Consider the following 19306-nt stretch of genomic DNA (forward strand, 5'->3'; position numbering starts at 1 on the left):
GCTTTACTGCCTCAGAATCAACTATCTCAGGGATATAACGTCATTACTACTCAGTCAGGTTGATGGTGTTAAAGAATTAACTTAGAATTAAATCTAGTCTCCGAGCCCCTTGACATAAATAGCTACACAGGTTGCATGTAAACATTTAAGCTCTCAGGGAAACACAGGAAGCAGAGTGAATAAAGGATTTTTAAAAGGATTGTACAAATTAATCATGGGAATGACACAACTGAGGACTTTTGCAATAATCTCTAACTACATTAAGTCAAATTCTCTTTTTTTCAAATTATCTTTATCCTTTATCTTTCAGAAAAGAAATGGGTTAATATTGGGTTATTATTTTTATTTGTAAGGGGTTTTGTGTAATTTATGTTTCCCTTTCCAGAGTTTAAGAATGCTTAACAATATAGAACAATCAGACATTTTAATCAAATTGACATATTAAACATTGCACAATAATAGAAGTCAACACAGACCTTAAATATTAGGACAGATTTATTATTTATCATTTATCATTTATATTATAAAATAAATATGAACATAAACATGATAATTGAGTAATACATTTCCAACACTTTTCTGGAGTATTACAATGGAAAACCATTATATAAAAAAAAAGGAAAGACATTCTTAAATGGTGGTGGGTATAGTTATTTCATTTATCATAAAACAAAATACATAAATACATTCTGCTTGTACACAGTATTCAGATATTCATTATAAAAAATAAAACTTTGGCGTTTTACGGTAGATTAAGCAAGAAAAAAATAGAACTAACAATATTTATAACAAAAAGTATATAACTGATAATTATATAACTGTATATTATATTCTTGCCAACCAAAGCCTCCCTATCTGGGCTCAGCAATGAAAAATCTTCAAATAAATTTTGTATTACTTTAAAGCATAAGCCAAAGGGGAGCCGAAACGATTCAGAGTTAAATATTACAGCAAATCACAGGAAATAAATAATAAAAAAGATCATATCTTCAATACTATCAATTTAATATGAAGCACAAGTTCTGGAAAAAAATGGATCGAAAGATATAATATACAGAGCTAATGTCACATCAGTCCTGAGGAACAAGCTCTTTGTGCTCTAATACAACCAGGTGACTAGCCATGCTGTTTTGCAGACGGTACTTCATTTCATTTTCCATGTATTATATATACAGTCATGTCAGTGCATTTGTGGGTGGGTATGATCATATGGAGGCACTCTTCTCAACTCCAGTATACTGAGTAAAGCCAACAAGCAACAGGTTTGCTCTCTTGTAATCACTCCATATCCCAAAGCTCAAAGCAGCAAGACATGTCAACTCATAGTTGTCAGTGGCCAAGAGACAGGCCACAAATCTGCAAACACATGGAAACAAAAGTGTGAAAGGTTACAATGTCTTTGTGAGAAGTAAAATACAGTACACAAGTGGGAAGTTAAATAAATTGTTATATCATTATTAGGTATAGTTAGTATAATAATTGCAGTTCATTACTACTGGTTCAATAATATTATTATTAAAATAATATTCACTATATGGCCAAAAGTCTGTGCGGAAACCAGACCATCACACACATATGCATACTATATAGACAGTTGTCTATAAGTTTTTTCTCATTTGCTGTATGGATTAACCTTTGCTTTATGATAACCTCCACTCTTGTGGGGAGATATTCCACTAGATTTTGGAGTGTGCTTTTGGAGATTTGGTCTCATTCAGCCACAAGGGCTTTAGCAGAGTCAGGTACTAATGTAGGGTGAAAAGGCCTGGGTGCAGTCAGCATTATAATTCAGTAGGTTAGAGTTCTATATCAGGCCACTGAAGATCTCCCATTTAAACCAATGTAAATCATATCTTAATGGAGTTAAAGTAAATGTAAAATGTAAAAATATCCTATACAACTGTGTGCCTTCAACAATTTTGTAAAAAAATAGACTATAAACCTCTTTTCCACACATGTAGTATTATTTGAATACATATATATAATATAATCCCAGAAGAGGAAGGATTCACCTATGGGCCTAGGGCATTTCTAGGTTGCTTCCTTCTGCCATCTGAAGAACTTTTTATCCTGCCATTAGTAACTTATATCTACCTATATCTTATATCAGGATTTTCTATAAAGCTGCTTGAAACAAATTTAATTAATCCCAGCCTTAACCTTTGGAACTTCATAGTAATGTAAGATAAATATCTTTGGTGGGGAGTGGTAGCCCAGGACTCTGCTCTAAAGATTGAAAAGTTCAAATAGATGCTATTAAATCTATTTTTTAAAAAAGTAATTCTATTTGGTTTACCTATTAAGGTCCATTTATAATGCTGCAATGGTCAGTCACATGACACAGCAGACACCAGTCTGAAGTTTCTCCCTGCTGCTATTGGTGCCTGTCTTGTCATACCTGTAGAGATCGAAGGAGATCATTTAATAGCCACAAGCCAAAGCATTTTTTAAATAAAATCCCATTGTTTATGATAAAATTGTATAGTGTGAATTTGCTTGGATATGATTGAGCTAAAGTGAATTCGGAAACTATTCAGACCCCCTCAATTTTCTCAGTAGCCTGATACTACAAATTAATCAGTAATTGAGCAATTGTTTAAATAATAAAATTTTCTTTCTCATTAATCTCATTAATTGTCTGTATATTTGTTTTCACATGTACATAAATATCATATGTACATAAGCATTCAGACCCTTTACTCAGTATTTGGGTAAAGCACCTTTGGCAGCAATTAGAGCCTCAAGTCTTCTTGCGTATGATTAGCTTTGCCAACCAGGATTGTGGACTTACTTGCCATTTGTTTTTGCAAATTTTCTCAAGCTGGCTCAGGTTGTATAGGGACTTTCAATAGGGTTAAAGTCAGAGTTTGGGCTGGGCCACTCTAGGACATTTACAGTTATCCCTAAGACACTCCTTTGTTCCTTGCTGTGTGCTTAGAGTTGAAGGTGAACCATTAGGGTCTGAGGTTCTGAGTGCTGTGGAACAGGGTTTTTTTTTAAGAATATCTTAATACTTTGCTTTATTCAGCTTTCCCTCACACCTGACCATTCTCCCAGTCCCTGTTTCTGAAAAACACCCCCACAGCATGATGCTGCCAACACCATGCTTCACTGTTGAAATAGTGCCTGGTTTCCTGCAGAAATAACATTTAGAATTCCCAAACCACTCAATCTTGGTTTCATCAGACCAGAGTATCTTGTTCCTTATAGTCTAAGAGTCCTTCAGGTGCTTTTGCAAACTCATCTGACTAGAGCTAATAGCTACTAGTGACTACTCCATAAAGTCCAGAATGGTGGAGGGCTGCAGTCATGATTGTCCTTCTTTTTCCAATCTCCCAACAGGATCTCTAGAGCTCAGGCAGAGTGACATTGGGTTCTTGATCACCTCTCTTACTAAGGCCCTTCTACCCCAATTGCTTAATTTGGACAGATGGACAGCTCTTGAAAGAGTAGAATTCTGTTTTCATGTTGCCATTATGGGGTACTGAGATTAAAGAGAAAAGTTATCTTTTAAATGATTCTAGTATCATGCTGAAACATAGCAAAATTAATCAAAGTGAAGGGGGTCTTAATCATTTCTGAATGCACTGTACATATGTATTCAGTTGTCAATTGAACTTAATTCATTTTATTTGTTAAGCATTTTTAACAATGGACATTGTGTCAAAGCAGATTTACATAAATAAAGTGGGAAGAAAGTTTGTCCCTAATGAGCGATCTGGTGGCGACTGTGGCAAGAAACCCCCCCTGAGATGACGATAAGGAAGAAACCTTGAGAGGAACCAGACACAAGAGGGAACCCATTCTTATCTAGGTGCCACCGAATGTCTATTATTACAGCTAAACGATGTTAAGGTGTGCAGTGATGGTAATCAAATGCAAACTGTAGTCCTGTGTTAGTGTAGCAGACTGTTGACATTAAGTACAGTCCAAATCCATCCTCAAAGCTAATGGCCTCCAATTGAAGTTGTCAACATGCCGTGGACAGCCTTCATCTCAGGCTTCAACAAAGCTACATAGAAATTGCATATTTCGAGGTAAACCACCAAAATAAAGCACAGGAGTACACAGGAATGGACATTCCGTGCCACCCAGATGAGGATGGGTCCTTGCCACTGTCGCCACTGGCTTGCATTTATAAGGAACTAACTTATAAGCAATATTTTTTTATAACTTTTATGATTTAAACATTCTTTTATATACACTTATTACAGCTTTATTTGTGTAAAGCTGCTTTATTCTATACAAATAAAATTAAATTGAAAATGTATTTGAATTGAGTAATGATTACACAAGAATACAATTAGATATTATAGTTAAAAAAAAAAATGTTCCCCATTTCAAATCGAAAAGCTTAGTACCCATTTAGGTTTCCTGGTTCGGAGTGGTACACATGCTTGTTCTTCTCAGTAACTGTGAGTGTAACACTGTGGCTGCCTTTCGGCAGTAGGTACTGAGTCTTTGCTTCCATGGAAACAGATGGCAATGCGATATGACTGCAAGGCAGGTTGCCATTGGGTTCTAGGTTGTCATAAGCCGGGTTGTTGTTTGTTGCTTCAGGGTGAGAAATTACTTTAATATCAGGCAGCTGAGTTTGTGTGTGTGTCTTGCTCTGTTTGAGCGAGGCTTCGCCATGAGCAAGCTGTAACTTCTTCATATGGTTGATGGCCACTGTAGCATTAAAAGCTTGCTGAAAAACACAAAAAGATAACTTATCTAAGAAAAACAGGTCCAAACTGGAAACAAATCACACAGAGGGCACATTTATGAGTGTTTGAGCAAATGAAATAATCATTGCTGAAGCCATGTTGTGTAACCAGGCCAGAGATCAAATGAATTACCCCAGTGAGCAGTGAAGGCAAACTTTTAATAGGCAGAGCCTTAAGAGACTGGGTGCCTTTACCTTCCACTTGGACTTGGCAAAGTTCTTCTGGATCTGCACACTGACAGAATAGTAGATATCGCGGCTTTGGGCAGTCTTTCCAATGATCCTGAAAACAAATTTAAAAACAAATCTGTTTCCTAATCTCTTGATTTATCATAGGCAGTGGCCACAATCTTAAGCAAAGCAATTATATCTGGCAAACCTGAAGAGAAGTAAAAAGGACAGACATACAACATGTATTCTTTGACTGTTAGTTGATGTATTATAATGCTGTGTAAGCAACTTAACCTAAAGGGTGATCTTAGTTAGCATGCAGTCAAGATAGATAATGTTTTAAGAATCAGAACATGCAAATATAAAGAAATTATAAAGTAATATCAGCTCTGAAGCTCTGACTAACCTAACCGTTGTATAATTTGCTGTTGTATAATCTTACCAGGGATGTCTAAGAGCTTGCTCTGTTGTGTAGCGCAAATTAGGATTCTTTTGCATCATGTTGCGGATGAAGTCCTTTGCTGAAAATAAGCATAAAAAATGTTTAATACAAATATAAATATATCATTAAGTCATGTTGAGAGGAAAAAAGACATTCACCAGATTCAGAGATGTCATCCCAGAAGGGAGAGTCAAACTCATATTGGGCTTTCATGATCTTACAGAACAAGCGAGTCTCAGATTCCTCGTAAAAGGGGGGGTATCCACAGAGACTACAGAGACACATCATTGAACATAATCATTGTCTGTTTGGTTATTTATTACATTTTAATATTCATAAAAAAATGCTGTCGTGTAATTCTCATTTTATTTGTAATATATTTCCTTAGTAGCGCAAGTGTACAGTCAATATGTCTGTGTATTATATGTTGAACTGTTAGAAGTTCCTCCACAAGGGGGAATTATTTTGCATTGTACTCTATGCTCTGTATACCGCAACAACCTCACTGCACTGTTAAGTAGAGCTTAACCTGGCTGGAGTTCAATGACAGGCTAAAAACAGCTCATTACTCCGATTGTATAACGATCATGATCTAAACTCTTAACAAGTCAGGGATCTTCATTTCTATTTAATATTTTGTCATCCAGTGGAACTGTAATAGGTCCTATTACAATAGGTCACATGTGTGACAAACTGTATGTAAGCTGCTTTAGTTTAAACTGTACATGTAACAGTAAAAATAATACCAACAATAGTCAAATAAATAGAAGAAGTATAAGATCAAATTCTTACAGTATGTAGGTAATGACTCCAATAGACCAGCAGTCAACTGCTTTACTGTAGGGCTTCTGAGCTAACACCTCTGGAGCTATAGGTTAGGAAAAAAAATACATATTCAGTACAATTTTTTACATAAAAATTCTCATTTTCTTTTTTCTTTTCATATGACCTACTTACCGACATAGCCTGGAGTGCCACAAGCTGTGGACATGATGCCCTTGTCCTCCATTTTTGAAAGTCCAAAGTCACTGATCATTATCTTAGACTTCTCATCAGGACTATAGTACAACAAATTCTCAGGCTTTGGGGAAAAAAATACAATTGTACTAAGGTAAAGAAGCACACAATTTACACCCATGATGAATTTTGCTAGTAAAACTGTGTGTCTGCATGTACAAATACCTTGAGATCACGGTGTACTATGCCATTCTTATGCAGGTAGTTCACTCCATCGAGTACCTGTCTTATCACTAAACTGGCATCCTTCTCTGAGTACACTCCCCGGTCGAGGATCCGATCAAACAGCTCTCCACCTGAGACGCTACCGAAATAAGAAGACAAAAGATATCTGATAAAACTACAGAATAGAAAATAAGGTATAGGCTTTAATGGGAATAAGGTCTCACTTGTTTTATTTAGTCTTTTTTTATTTGATGGTTAGAGATATCTAGATACCTGTAATATCTTTTTTCCTATATTTTCTGATATACTGAAATACTTGTGGTGGACTTTTAGCAGCTAGAAATTCGTTTTAGTACTGAGCTTTATAAAGCAATAGAAGTTCATGGCCAGTGCAATGGTCCAAACCCTTGGACTCATCAGTCAGAATATAGGCAATTGACTAGTTGCTTAGTAATGGTTTTAAGTTTTCCCTTTTGTTTATAAATTTTTTTGATAAACAAAATCAGCAAAAAAGCTACCGATTTGTGGCCAGGTTACAATCTTGATAAATTAGATAAGAAATAAAACACAGAATAACCGTAGTGCTACAGAAATACATTTAAAACCAAATAGTTTTGATTGAATGTATATGATGAAGTGCAGACTGGAGTGGTTTCTGAAGGATACCTAGCATAAGTTGGCTTGTTGGCTAGTTATCATCCACTTGAACGATAATGCTACCCTCTTGTGAGGTGGCAGAACTAAACTCACATGAATGCAAATTATAGTCAATTTACTGTGATGTATTTTTTGCACTTGCAATATTTTGTAAGATTTAAGTTGTTACATGTGTAGGTTAAAAACTCTACTTACAGCTCCATGACAAGGTAGTAATGAGTGCGACTCTCGTACAGGTCTTCCAACCCCACAACATTTTCATGTTTAATCCTAAAACAAATGGGTCATTTGGTAAATTATTTATTTATTTATTTATTTATTTATTTATTTATTTATTTATTTATTCATTCATTCATTCATTCATTCATTCATTGTACCTCCTTAACACGGCAATCTCATTCTCCAAGTTGATGTCCCTTTTGTTCTTTTTCTTCACACATTTAATGGCAAAGAACTTTCCTGTTTTCCTCTCCTTTACCATGAACACCTCAGAGAATGCTCCCCTAAGAGACACAGAGAGATAGAAATGCACACAGCAAAAGGAAGTCAGGTGATGTTGATCAATTATTAAGATGTAAATTTACCTCCTGCTCTGAAAGAAAGAAACAGACTGATTTTTAAAAAGAAAAAACTGATACATTCTTTCATTCTTTCATACTTTTAATGAGAATGTGTTAGTGACCTTTTAAAGCCCTTTGTTTTTTGGCACTTCAATCCAGCTCTGAATGCATCTGTTTCATACTGCCTAAAGCCTTTTTTTTGCAGGATTTAGGTAGGAGGTAAGAAAATAGCTGAAGAGAATCTCTTTAGTAAAGTTTTCAGCTCTGGCTCTCATACTTCATCATTTGTGAAAATATCTACCTGCTATCAGTATCAAAAGATTGAATTTTATGCATGTTTTTTGTGCTCCATTAATCAAAATCAGGATCTTATGTTTGAAGGAAATCAAAAGCCAACACATTTTTTAATAATAAAATTAAATGTTATTGCTGTAATTTAATTTATTGTTCTCTTTGGCTTTCACATTGTCTGAAGCTGTAACCTGGAATATATGTCCTGGCTGGGGATTAAAGCCTCAAAATCCCCAATGCAACGGAAATAGTAACAGCTCAGGTATCCAGGTGTGGCTCTTCATGCAGGTCACTGAGCTCTCAGAGAAAGGATCAAAACCTTCTTTTTTAACTGTTTGTGAAATCCATATTTGAAGTACAAGGGTTTTTTATGCAGATTATGCAATTTTCAATATAGACCAGATTCATTTCATTCATTCTGATTCATAATATTCATTCATATATGGTGTATGTAAGCTGCTGTGACTTTCCTTTCCTTTAATATTCTGATAAAACACATTCTCAAGGGTAAAAATTATTTTACTCTGGGCTTTGTAACAGGACACCCACTTACAATGCCCTGTCTCCCACTGTCTTCCACCCACACAAAAACACACATTCATGAAGAACATGAAGCTTTACAGAATTGCTCATAATTGCCGCCCCCGAGCTCCTATGAGGCCAGCACATGCTCAGTTACTGAAAATCTGCCTCTACAATTTTATGTCTGGATATAAATTCTGTGAAGCAGAGTTGGTAGCCATGCACTGCATCAGTCAGTAATTATAGTGGAAGAAGTGTTCTTGGCATTATTATGTATGATCTAATGGCTTTTTATGTGGAAAAGACTAGACCAGTAATTATGCACACGGCTCATGTCTTATAAGCAAGATCCTACATGTCTCAATGATACTACATCCCAATTACAATCGTTCAATTGTTGCAATTTCATGCACCATTCATTTTTTGGGCAATGACATATTCTGTCCTCTTAAAGTTCTATTGAGGGATATTGGGATTTGGTTCAGGTTGTTTTTCACACAGGATATGAGCAGGTCATCTCCCCCAAGGCAAAGCTTTTCTCACTGGTCCTGCTGTTTTCGTTTTTAGAGTTTGCATCAAGGATTGCACTTTGATTGCAAGGCGGAGACTAAACAAACTTGCGGTCCGCCACTTAATATGTTCCTGAGGGAACTCAAATTTTAACTATGTTCCGCAAGTACTGTAACAGTTAAAGAAGGATTGAATTTGATACACATTTATCCGATTGCATCGGATAAATAAAACAAATTTAAATGCATAGTAAACACTTTTAACACACAGCCTGGTTTCTCAGTCTAACAAAGGATTCATGTTATCATGCTATAATATCAACTTGTGCTTATGTTGTATCTAAGACAGTAATTCCTATTAAAAAAAACTATAGATTAATTTTTTTTTCTTTATTATTTTTTATTTAAATGTTTTAAAGAACTTGACTCCTTTAGGTTAAACTACACATTTTTCAAATGATTAAAAGTTTTGGAACATGTGACTGACTGGGGTCTTTTTGCCCAGGTGTGTTCATTTAGATTAATTATTGAAGTAATAAATAGCTTGGACTATCTACTCCAGGTATTTTTTACTGGATGTTACCTATGAAGAATGCATTTGTAATTAAAAATGACAACCCATCATTAAGTGCAGAGAACTGTCTGTGAGACAAAAGCAAATAATTTAGAAGCTGAGATAAAAGGAAAAAAATAGCTATTGCACAAACATTGATTATACCATCTGGAATGTTCTCAAAAAAAAAAAAAAAAGAAAAAAAAAGAATGGTTTACTAGCGACGAAATATCAATTAATTAGCCACAAATAAAAACATTGTGAGTGCTGTCAAGAAAACACCCGAAACAACAGTCTACAACCTCCACAGGGCAGGCATGAAGGTATCACAATCAATTATTCAATACTTCAAGGCCAGAAATATAGAGTCTATTCCACAATATTTTAATCACATCTGCAATGAAATATGCCTCAAAAGTTTCGGGAACTAAAATTAACCTCCACCAATGAAAAGTCCACAGTATGGAGAAAAAAGGATCTGCTTATGATCCATAAGGCATAAGCTCATTGGTTGATCACATTGAAGTTTGTTATTTTGGGTTTGCATTACACACTAATCTTTACTGATGATGCAACTTATGATGGCAAAATGAATTCAGAATGATTTCAGACATTCAGAAGCATTCTGCCCCTCAAATGACAAAGAAATGTACATCCAATCTAATGGGAGGAACTTAATAATATAGCAAGCAATGATCCAAAATATTTTGCCAAGTCAACAAAAGACTTAATCATTTGAAAAAAAGTGAATGTCCAGACCTTAACCAACTAAGCATGCACTTTACATCTCAAAAAAATCAACAGAAAACGCCCATCTGGCCCTTGTTAATAAAAGCTGAAATATTATTATTCTCCTCCTTTCACATAAATCACATAAAAAAGTGTCTTATTGTATAGCAATATAATTCAGTCTAGCCACTGAATATGTGATGTTTGAAAAACCAGATCCTAATTGGACATATAGTATCTTTACACTGTTTAATGTATACATGGATATATATTTTTAGAATTACCAAATCATTTTTTCACTGTTTTTGAAGATCATAATATTCAGTATTTGTAGTTTAGGTATTTCATTTTCCTATTAAAGATTATAATCCTAACCGACTGCATTTTTCTGCATTATGTATTACTATTTAGATTTTCCAATGTCATTAAAGCATGAGCTAAGCTTGTTATTGAAAGCCTAATCTTTAAATCTTCTGCGTATGCTAAAGTTCTTCCTCTCTGCCTAGGCGTCATTCACATCACATCACAGATTCTCAAAATATGTCTATATTACAGACTAATGATGGACCAGTAACACTCACTAGGCAAAGTGTAGAAAGGTCCTATACTTTATAGACAAATAAATGTATTGTTTATTTGCAGTATAAACTGTGTATATAAATATAATCACTAATTTTCAAAGGGCGCCTTCCCGTGGGCTCACCACCTGCAGGAGGGACCGTAAGGGATGGTGCTGTGGGGATTGGGCAGCAGTCGAAGGCAGGGGCCTGCTTAGACTGCTGCCCCCGCGACCCGGATTACGGATAAGCGGGAGAAAATGAATGAATGAATGAATAATTTTCAAAGATTGTCCTGTATGGTGATGTATAATGATGTCATGCATATTGCTTTTACTTTTTAATACAATCAAAAAGTAATAATACCACCGATATTACTGTTATGGTATTAATTATGAAAATACTGTACAGTACTCACGATCCGAGCACTTCCATGAAGTCGAACACCTCTTGAATGTTATCAGTGCTCTTCTTCCAGTCATAGTCGGCTTCTTTGCGACCCATTTCAGCGTAATCTTCTCCAGGGATTTCTGCAACACAGGAAGTAGGACTCAGAGATCAATATTAACCTAGTAAGCTAAAGTAACTTATCCAGTTTGAGCAGATAAATGCAAATTACACAATGAGAGCTCCAGAATATTATGTTTGTTGGAAGGGAACGTAACTCATAATATTCCAGGAACCATGAGGCATTTGGCACAGTGTGCAGTCAATTTAATTAAGGTTAAATAACAATTACTTCTGTTTGACGCTGCTCATGCTCATCAGCTCGCTGTCATCTCTAAGAGTTTTCCATCAAATCGAAATGCAGGTGCACAGATTTGAGCCCATAAAATAATCAACAAATCTGCATCGGAAAATGTTGCACACCAACGAAACATGCAGTGACATACAATAAGTTTTTTTAAAAACATGCTTGCTTATTTATATGATTATTCTTCTCTCCAATTTACCCTCATATATCTATTTTTGTCATATGAAGGAAACCCTTATAAGTAATAAGGCTGTACGTATAGAGTAGATATTGCAGGAACTTGTTCAAAATTATCTCTTTCAACTCTGCACAACAGAAAGAATAGATAGTGTGATGTCCAGGGAACACTAAATCCTCAGGGATGTAAATGGGTTATCCAATCAACACCTGAAAGCACTGGAAAGGATTAGAAGTCAATCAGCAAGCTTGGTCTGTCTTTAAGACTTGGCCTCTTTCCTGTTATATAACAGAGTAAAGAATCATGATTCACTTAACCCTAAAGGAATTAACCCCCACACAGTTTAACAAGTCAGACTTAGGACATACTTGGATATTGTGTAAGCATTATTTTATATTGCACTAGTGCATTTATTTAGTCAGTAAGTAAATGAATGAATGGACTAGAACAGAGTAAAAACAGAAAGAACATCCAATAAGGTGTCACTATTTGGGCAAATCTCTGTGAGTCAAACAAAGTTAGGACTAATCTAATTTCACACAACATACTTGTAACATGTGACCTCCTCCTTAAAGTAAATGTGTATAAGTTATGTATTGTCTCTATTACCTTATGTTGGAGAGCATGCTTATTGATTTTTTTTTACTGTAAAAACAATATACCTTGTATCTTGTGTAACTTCCTCGTTCCTTGCTTAAATGTACAATTTAACTCTCTCTCTCTCTCTCTCTCTCTCTCTCTCTCTCTCTCTCTCTCTCTCTCTCTCTCTCTCTCACACACACACACACACACACACACACACACACACACACACACACACACACACACTAAAATACTGCAGTTCCCAAATCAGTCCACTGATGTTTACCATGCACATAGATTCCTACTCATTCAGACCCTAGAGCAATCTATGAGTAATTAATACACCTGCATGCATTTTTGTGGGGGTTGGAAACTGAAGAAGAAAAAGCTGAGGGAAAATCTACATTGGTTCAATGTTCTTCCCAAACACAGCAGGAACCCTGGAGCTGAGAGGCAACAATGCTACCAATTGCAGTTATACTTATAATTGGCCAGTTATACATTTATAATTGAAAATAAATAATCCCAATAATTCCAATTAAAAAAAAGTTTGAACAGTAATATTTGTAAAATATTCACATAAGTTTAAGAGTGTCTTTTTAGTATTTGTCATGTCAACTTTTTTTGCACCTGTGTGGTCCTTGACAGTTTGTGTAAAAATCCATTTTAGATGAGATGCAGACTATTTGTTCAAAGCAAATGTATTTGCAAATACAAGATGTACTTCTTATTTAAGTAGCTGTAGTAGATTTCTAATAATCTAGCTTCTTATTAAAAAATTTAAGAGGATCATAAACAAAAACATATTTTCGATCTATTGAATATACATATTTAATAATACTTTACGCACGATGATTGCATGCCCAAATAAGCCTCAAAGAAAATAATTTGTATGTTCTTAACCTTACCTTCTGGTATGTAAGAGCTCCAGGAGTTTAGAATGGGAAGACAGGGACAGCAGGGACAGCAGGGACTGAGGACAGCGCGAGAAAACCGGAGCAACTGATGCGCTGATCTTAGCGCCACGAACATGGGACCCAGAGGCGCGTGCACTCGGAGCGCATGACTGTGCAAGAGCAATGCAGTAAAGTACAGTACAGCAAGGTGGGCTGTTACCAAAAAAATGCCCACACTTTACCTTTTTATGTTCCCTAGAGAAGGATCGATCACGGTGAAGCAATAATGCAAACGTATATAAAATTGTGCCTAAAAAGAAAAAAAAGGACGCTTTCCTAGAGCTTGCAGCAGCTCGCGCGAGTCTCTGCGTTATGAATGAAGCCGAAAGCAGCTTACGTGCAGCTTTAACTTACCTAGAACCTAGGGGGGTGTGAGATGCTCCGCTCAGACTCTCCTGCCAAAGGCTTTAGACAGATTGGGAGGCAAGGACAGAAACGAGGATAGAGCCTGAGAGGGGAGGGGTGGTGGGAAAAAGTGCATCACTCTCTCAGGTGTGTGCTCGCCCAACATAGATCTGTAAAGGGGATGTACTTTGCAAGACATTGTCATGCAATTCATAAGAGCAAACCTCAAAATGATAAAAGACTGTCTGTTTACTTAAATGCATGCATTATTTAATTCATTCATTCATTCATTCATTCATTCATTTATTTATTTATTTATTTATTTATTTATTTATTTATTTATTTATTTATTTATTTATTTATTCATTCTTCCTGGTCAGGCCACAGTGGCTCTGAACCCTATCCCAGAAACACTGAGCACAAGGCATGAATACACCCTGAATGCCATGTCAGTCCGTTTTAGTTCACTTTTCTCACAAATTCATCCTCATTCAGATCAAGGCGCAATTTATAAGTAACAGTTTATAAGGTTGGAATTCAAAGGCAACCTACGTGGACAAAAGTAGTATAGAGGTCTAAGGTTACCTGGTGCACTGTCAGCAAAACAAGGTGAACAGTGACAAGCAGGTGAGGCGGCAAAGGCTCAGACTGCATATTAAGTTCTTCAGTCAATCAGGATTACTGTATCATGCGATCTAATTGATACGACAGCATAACTTGCCTAATCTTGTGTTTCTCTGGAGACAAGCACGCATACTGGGATTTATAAATAATGAGCTTTTACACTGCTTTTACAAACTATATATTAATATTTTTGTCCTTGCCCAGCAAAATATTTATTATTTTTCAGTAACTGATTTATTCTGGGAACCATCGTAGTGAATCTGGAGTCTATCCTGGGAATGAACAACGTGAGGAGGAAATTCACCCAGCAACGCAAAAATCATCAGAGCAGGATCTCAGTGGGAGTTTTCAAGCAAATCTCTACATCCTGGAGAAGCACAGTCTCTGGTGAGGTTACTGTAGTGGTAAATGGAAACCCATGTGAAGATGTTAATTACAAATTTGTATGTTTGATGTTGCTAAGGAAGGGAGAATGGAAACTTAAAATAGAATTCTCTAGGTGGTTGATAGCAATGCGAATAGAGATGATTGTTGTTTTCTGTGGACATAAAAATACACTGACTAATTCAACTTTCCATAGATCAGTAAGCAAATTTTCCCCTGAAAAGCTAAGAGATTTATAAAGAAATGTATTGCGAACTATTTTTGTTTATTGTAATCATTGCAAGCTAATAGAAACAAGGTTCTTCCTGAATGACATTTCCCCATCATCTGCCAATACCCATCCTACAACAACTACAAAATATGAGTGTGAAAGCTAACTTGTACTGCATTTGCTGCTGATGCATCACACTGCATCACATGGCAGTGTAACACACCACCTCTCCCCTCTTCGTCTAAAGGATCTTTTGATATTTTTATTGCAATGCCTTTTTTAAAATCTTTTAACAAACATCATAACTCCAAGTTCTGCTACCTTTTTTTGCAGACCACTAGGGCTGTTTGGTTCTGATGTTGTGTAGTTTTTTCCCCCTTGTTTCCTTATTCAGTGGCAACAGGAAAGCTAGAAGTTTGTTATGGTGACCATGACTATGACAGTGATGTCATATGTTTAGCCTATAAAAGGTCTCCACTGCTGCATGATTCTTATTTTGACAGGTGCCATCTTGTGAAGGAGGTGAACAAGTTGATAAAAATCCAAGATGCACTGACACACAACATGGTGATGGTAATTCTGGTGTGGTAATACGTTACTGTTGTTTCAAGTTTGAATAAAAACAGACATGTGCCATAACTTTCCATGGATTGTTGAACTCCATTGACCTTCTGCACAAAGCAGACAAACTGTTACACTGTGCTGACTGTACATTATTCCTTCCTTTCTTGCTGTATGGACACAGCAGGGAGTGAAGTGAACCGCAGCTGTGAAGCCCTCCAGGAACAAAATGGTAAGCAATTCTTTGGCGTGTTGTCACGGCAGGAACAAAAATAAAGTATATGACTCAGCTCCTCAGACTCCTTGAATGGGAAGTGTGAGTGTCTTTACATTGAAGAGGAGGTAGCAGTGGGCATAAGGGCAAATGTAAATGCTGTTAGCAATTCATGAAGTGCAGAATTGAGAGGTGGTTGGTACAGCTCCCAGAGACCACCTCAGATGTATTCTAGTGGCTGCTTCTTATCCTCTTCATGCACTTAAATAATTAGCCTGCACTAGCTGGAGTGCTGATAGCTGCCATCAGAATGCTCTGATCATTAGAGTGTAAAGCACGAGCGAGGCTCAAATGCAGCAAAGAATTCAAGCTCATTTTAAACCTAAAAGTATCTTCCACTCGGCATAGCTGAGCAACTGCTTAATTCTACAGTGGCTTATCAAATAAGCCCACAACTGCAGATCCCACTGGCAACAATGCCCAAGCAATGGGAGGCAGCAGTGAATTGCTGGGAACCTGGTGATACATGTGGTAACACATGTAGCAGCACATTCAACCTGAATGGGATTTCATTGCACTCAGTGCATTGCAAATTATAATTTATTTCATATCACTGACTTACTGTATGCACAACGTATAAATCTTGTTAAATCACACCTACTAAAAACAAAATCGCAAGAAGTGATACTGTCCTTCTGCTGAAGACACCTGTGTCAGTAAAGCTGAAGACAATAATCAGAATGTATATTTAACTGCATTTGACCAATCACTGCTCTACACTACTTGTACCAGGGCAGGAGGGGCACCATAATTCTGCAGCCATTTTATACTTAGGTTTAGAGCCATGGAAATAGCAACCACATTGGGGTATATGGGTAATTTGTTGAGACATACCAAACAACCCAATGCAAAATGATGTGCAAGTTGCTGTCTGCTGGGTAGCTGCCAGATACAAATGACCTGTTCTGTCTACACTAGTACTGAACCTGGTTAAAGGATTCCTTCATAGACTTTTAAATGGCATGTTGCTTGCCTGAATGCCATGCAAGCCTTTTAGACAGAAGACCTATTTGCCTAGTAAATGCAACTCTATTAGTAAAGCTGGATGTGTTGCAATCCTTCACCAGATCACCTTAATAGATCACCAGATCATTCAGGAACCTCCAGTGGGGCCACATATACAAGCAAGGACAGACATTGAACACCAATGTTAAAAAAACTACTAAAATAATGAGGGCAGGCAAACAAGCCCTGTAACACATAATAAATTAACACCTGTCTAAAGCATTACCTACATATCAACAAATCGGTAAGAATAGAAATTCTTATCCTTATCGAATTGTACTGTAAATGATCATGTTCATGTTTTATTAAAAATATTATAAACCCTGGACACATTTTCCTCACAAGTATCAATGCATTTAAGTCTTTTTTTTTTGTAAATAATGAATAGTGAATAATGGCAATAGAATTATTTATAAGTGCTGTGAGTAATTGTTTGATGGGTTCCAGTATACAGTAAGTACTTGGTATAAGCTTTTATGACAGCTTTGATATATGACCTCCACCTGTTCAGAAAGAAACTGCTCTGGTGGTTACCTCCAGGCCATCTGGGGTTCTCACCACAATAAGACCTGCCAGAGAGCAAGTGTGATGCAATGGTTATGATTAAGTTATTGCTTGACAAGGTGCTATTGGAACATAGCAAGGAAACAAGTTTTGAAGAATATAGACAATTTACTTTTTTCTCTTACTAAGAAGAATTTACAAGAATATCCATTAATTTATTAATTCATTCTTGAATTCATTCATTCTGTACCTTGAACTTTGGTTACCTCCACAGTCAAAAACAAGACAGTAATGAAGCGTATGCCACTGATCCAAAGGATTAGTAAGTCTTATACCGCGTTAATAATGTCTTATATAACTAACACATGTAGAGAAAGGGTGGGTGGAAGAGGTAGTGCTGCATAATCCTTTGTGTTTACTCCACGTTGAAGAAATTTCAGATCACAAATATGCGGTCAATGAATCACTTCTACTATTACTATTACCGCAATTTTCGGACTATTAAGTGCATATATATATATATATATATATATATATATATATATATATATATATATATATATATATATATATATATATATAAGATTTATATTTTGAACATAAATAAGACGCACCTGTCTATAAACCGCAGGTGTCTACACTAAAACGAATGAACTTTACACAGGCTTTAACGAAAGACAGTGTCTGTCAGTAATGGGTGAAATATGTTGTGGCTCCTTTAAGAGCAGAGTGGCATTTGGGGAATAGCCTGCCGCCGCATTTTCTGGTATTACTGCATGTGTGCAAGAACGAGGAATATGTCCTTATTATTTTCTGATGGTCATTTCTAAGTTTCTTTGACTAAACCGTAACGCTGTTGCCAAGAAAATAAAAAAAGCATGAGTTTTGGAAACCTGTCTGTGGTTATATGATTTCTGTTGCAACTGGAGTTTGCGAGCTCTCCCATGACCCTGATACAACGCGTTACAACGGCTTGTATCTAAACAGTAGCCGACCAAGAAAGTCATTGTTCACTGTCTTCCTCCTTTCTTTCACAACTATTTCTCTTGGGAGTTTATCTTTTGGCATCGTCGTGCGTTTAAAAAAAAAGTTTTTCTCCCGATGCTGGCAGCTCAGAACACAGGTGAGGTGCGTTTTTTCGTTTCCGTTCGTAAATTTCATTGGTCTAATGCTATGTCGCTCAGTTTTTTGGCTTGAAGTTTGTGAAACCGGGAAAAACCCAGGAAAAATTAATAAATTAGCTGCTTCGTTGTTTAAGCCGCGGGGTTCAAAACGTGGGAAAAAAGTAGCGGCTTATAGTCCAAAAAATACGGTACTCTTAAGCTATGCATTGTTGAATTATACTGAATTGCAGGCCATTTTTTTATGTTTACACTTAAATTTGCAATATTTAGTAGTCACCTTTATTCAGAGTAACATCCTAAAGTGCCTTGTAGTCTCTTTCAAAAAATACATCTTCATGCTAACCCACTAGCAAGCAAGACTGAGAATATGATCAGACTAAAAACCTTGTTGAAGAGGTTAGTACAGTATAAAATGAAAAGATGTTTATACTGACAGACAAGCATGGTGAAGCTTGGTCTTTAGTCTGTGTGTAAAGCAGGCAGTCAAGAAGCCAGTGACTGCTTCCACCTAGGGCCAAGATTCATTAGAACGTAAATGGCGTCAAACAAAATGAACAGTATTTCAAATAGCATGGAAGGAGAGCCTCTTAAATTATAGAAAATCTCTTAGTGCTGCTAGATCAGCATATTTCTCCATCCTCATAGAAAATAACAAGCATAATCCTAGATTTTTATTCAGCACGGTAGCGAAATTAACAGGGAATAAAAGCACTGCACTCACATGCACACCATCATTAGGTAGTAATGATTTCATGAACTTTTTTAATAATAAAATTGAAAACATCAGGCAAGAAATCCAAACGGTTAATATAAATCCAAATTATTTTATAAGTAACCCTGTAGACAGCAGAGTAATTATAGCAGACAATCAACTACAAAGCTTCACTCCTATTCATGAGAATGACTTAATTTCATTAATCTCC

General features: G+C 36.3%; 1 protein-coding gene across 3 annotated transcripts; it reads right to left on the minus strand.

Moving 5' to 3' along the window:
• Positions 1-477: 477 nt before the first annotated feature.
• camk1gb (calcium/calmodulin-dependent protein kinase IGb) lies at positions 478-17277 on the minus strand. Of its 3 annotated transcripts, XM_083570309.1 has the most exons (14): positions 13706-13768; positions 13304-13461; positions 11300-11411; positions 7538-7663; positions 7356-7430; positions 6504-6642; positions 6279-6402; positions 6114-6189; positions 5480-5592; positions 5322-5400; positions 4904-4991; positions 4362-4690; positions 2297-2398; positions 478-1356 (listed from the first exon to the last, which is right to left on the minus strand). In XM_083570309.1, exons 2-13 carry the CDS (start codon positions 13425-13427, stop codon positions 2332-2334), a joined length of 1452 nt encoding a protein of 483 aa, XP_083426435.1. In that variant the 5' UTR covers positions 13428-13461; positions 13706-13768; the 3' UTR covers positions 478-1356; positions 2297-2331. The 3 variants fall into 3 exon arrangements, with proteins under 3 accessions (XP_083426435.1, XP_083426437.1, XP_083426436.1); XM_083570311.1 differs by lacking the exons at positions 13304-13461; positions 13706-13768 and adding an exon at positions 17259-17277; XM_083570310.1 differs by lacking the exon at positions 13304-13461 and having other exon boundaries at positions 13706-13795.
• Positions 17278-19306: the final 2029 nt, after the last annotated feature.

The sequence above is a fragment of the Silurus aristotelis genome, assembly GCF_946808225.1.
Source record: "Silurus aristotelis genome assembly, chromosome: 19".
Lineage (NCBI taxonomy): Eukaryota > Metazoa > Chordata > Actinopteri > Siluriformes > Siluridae > Silurus > Silurus aristotelis.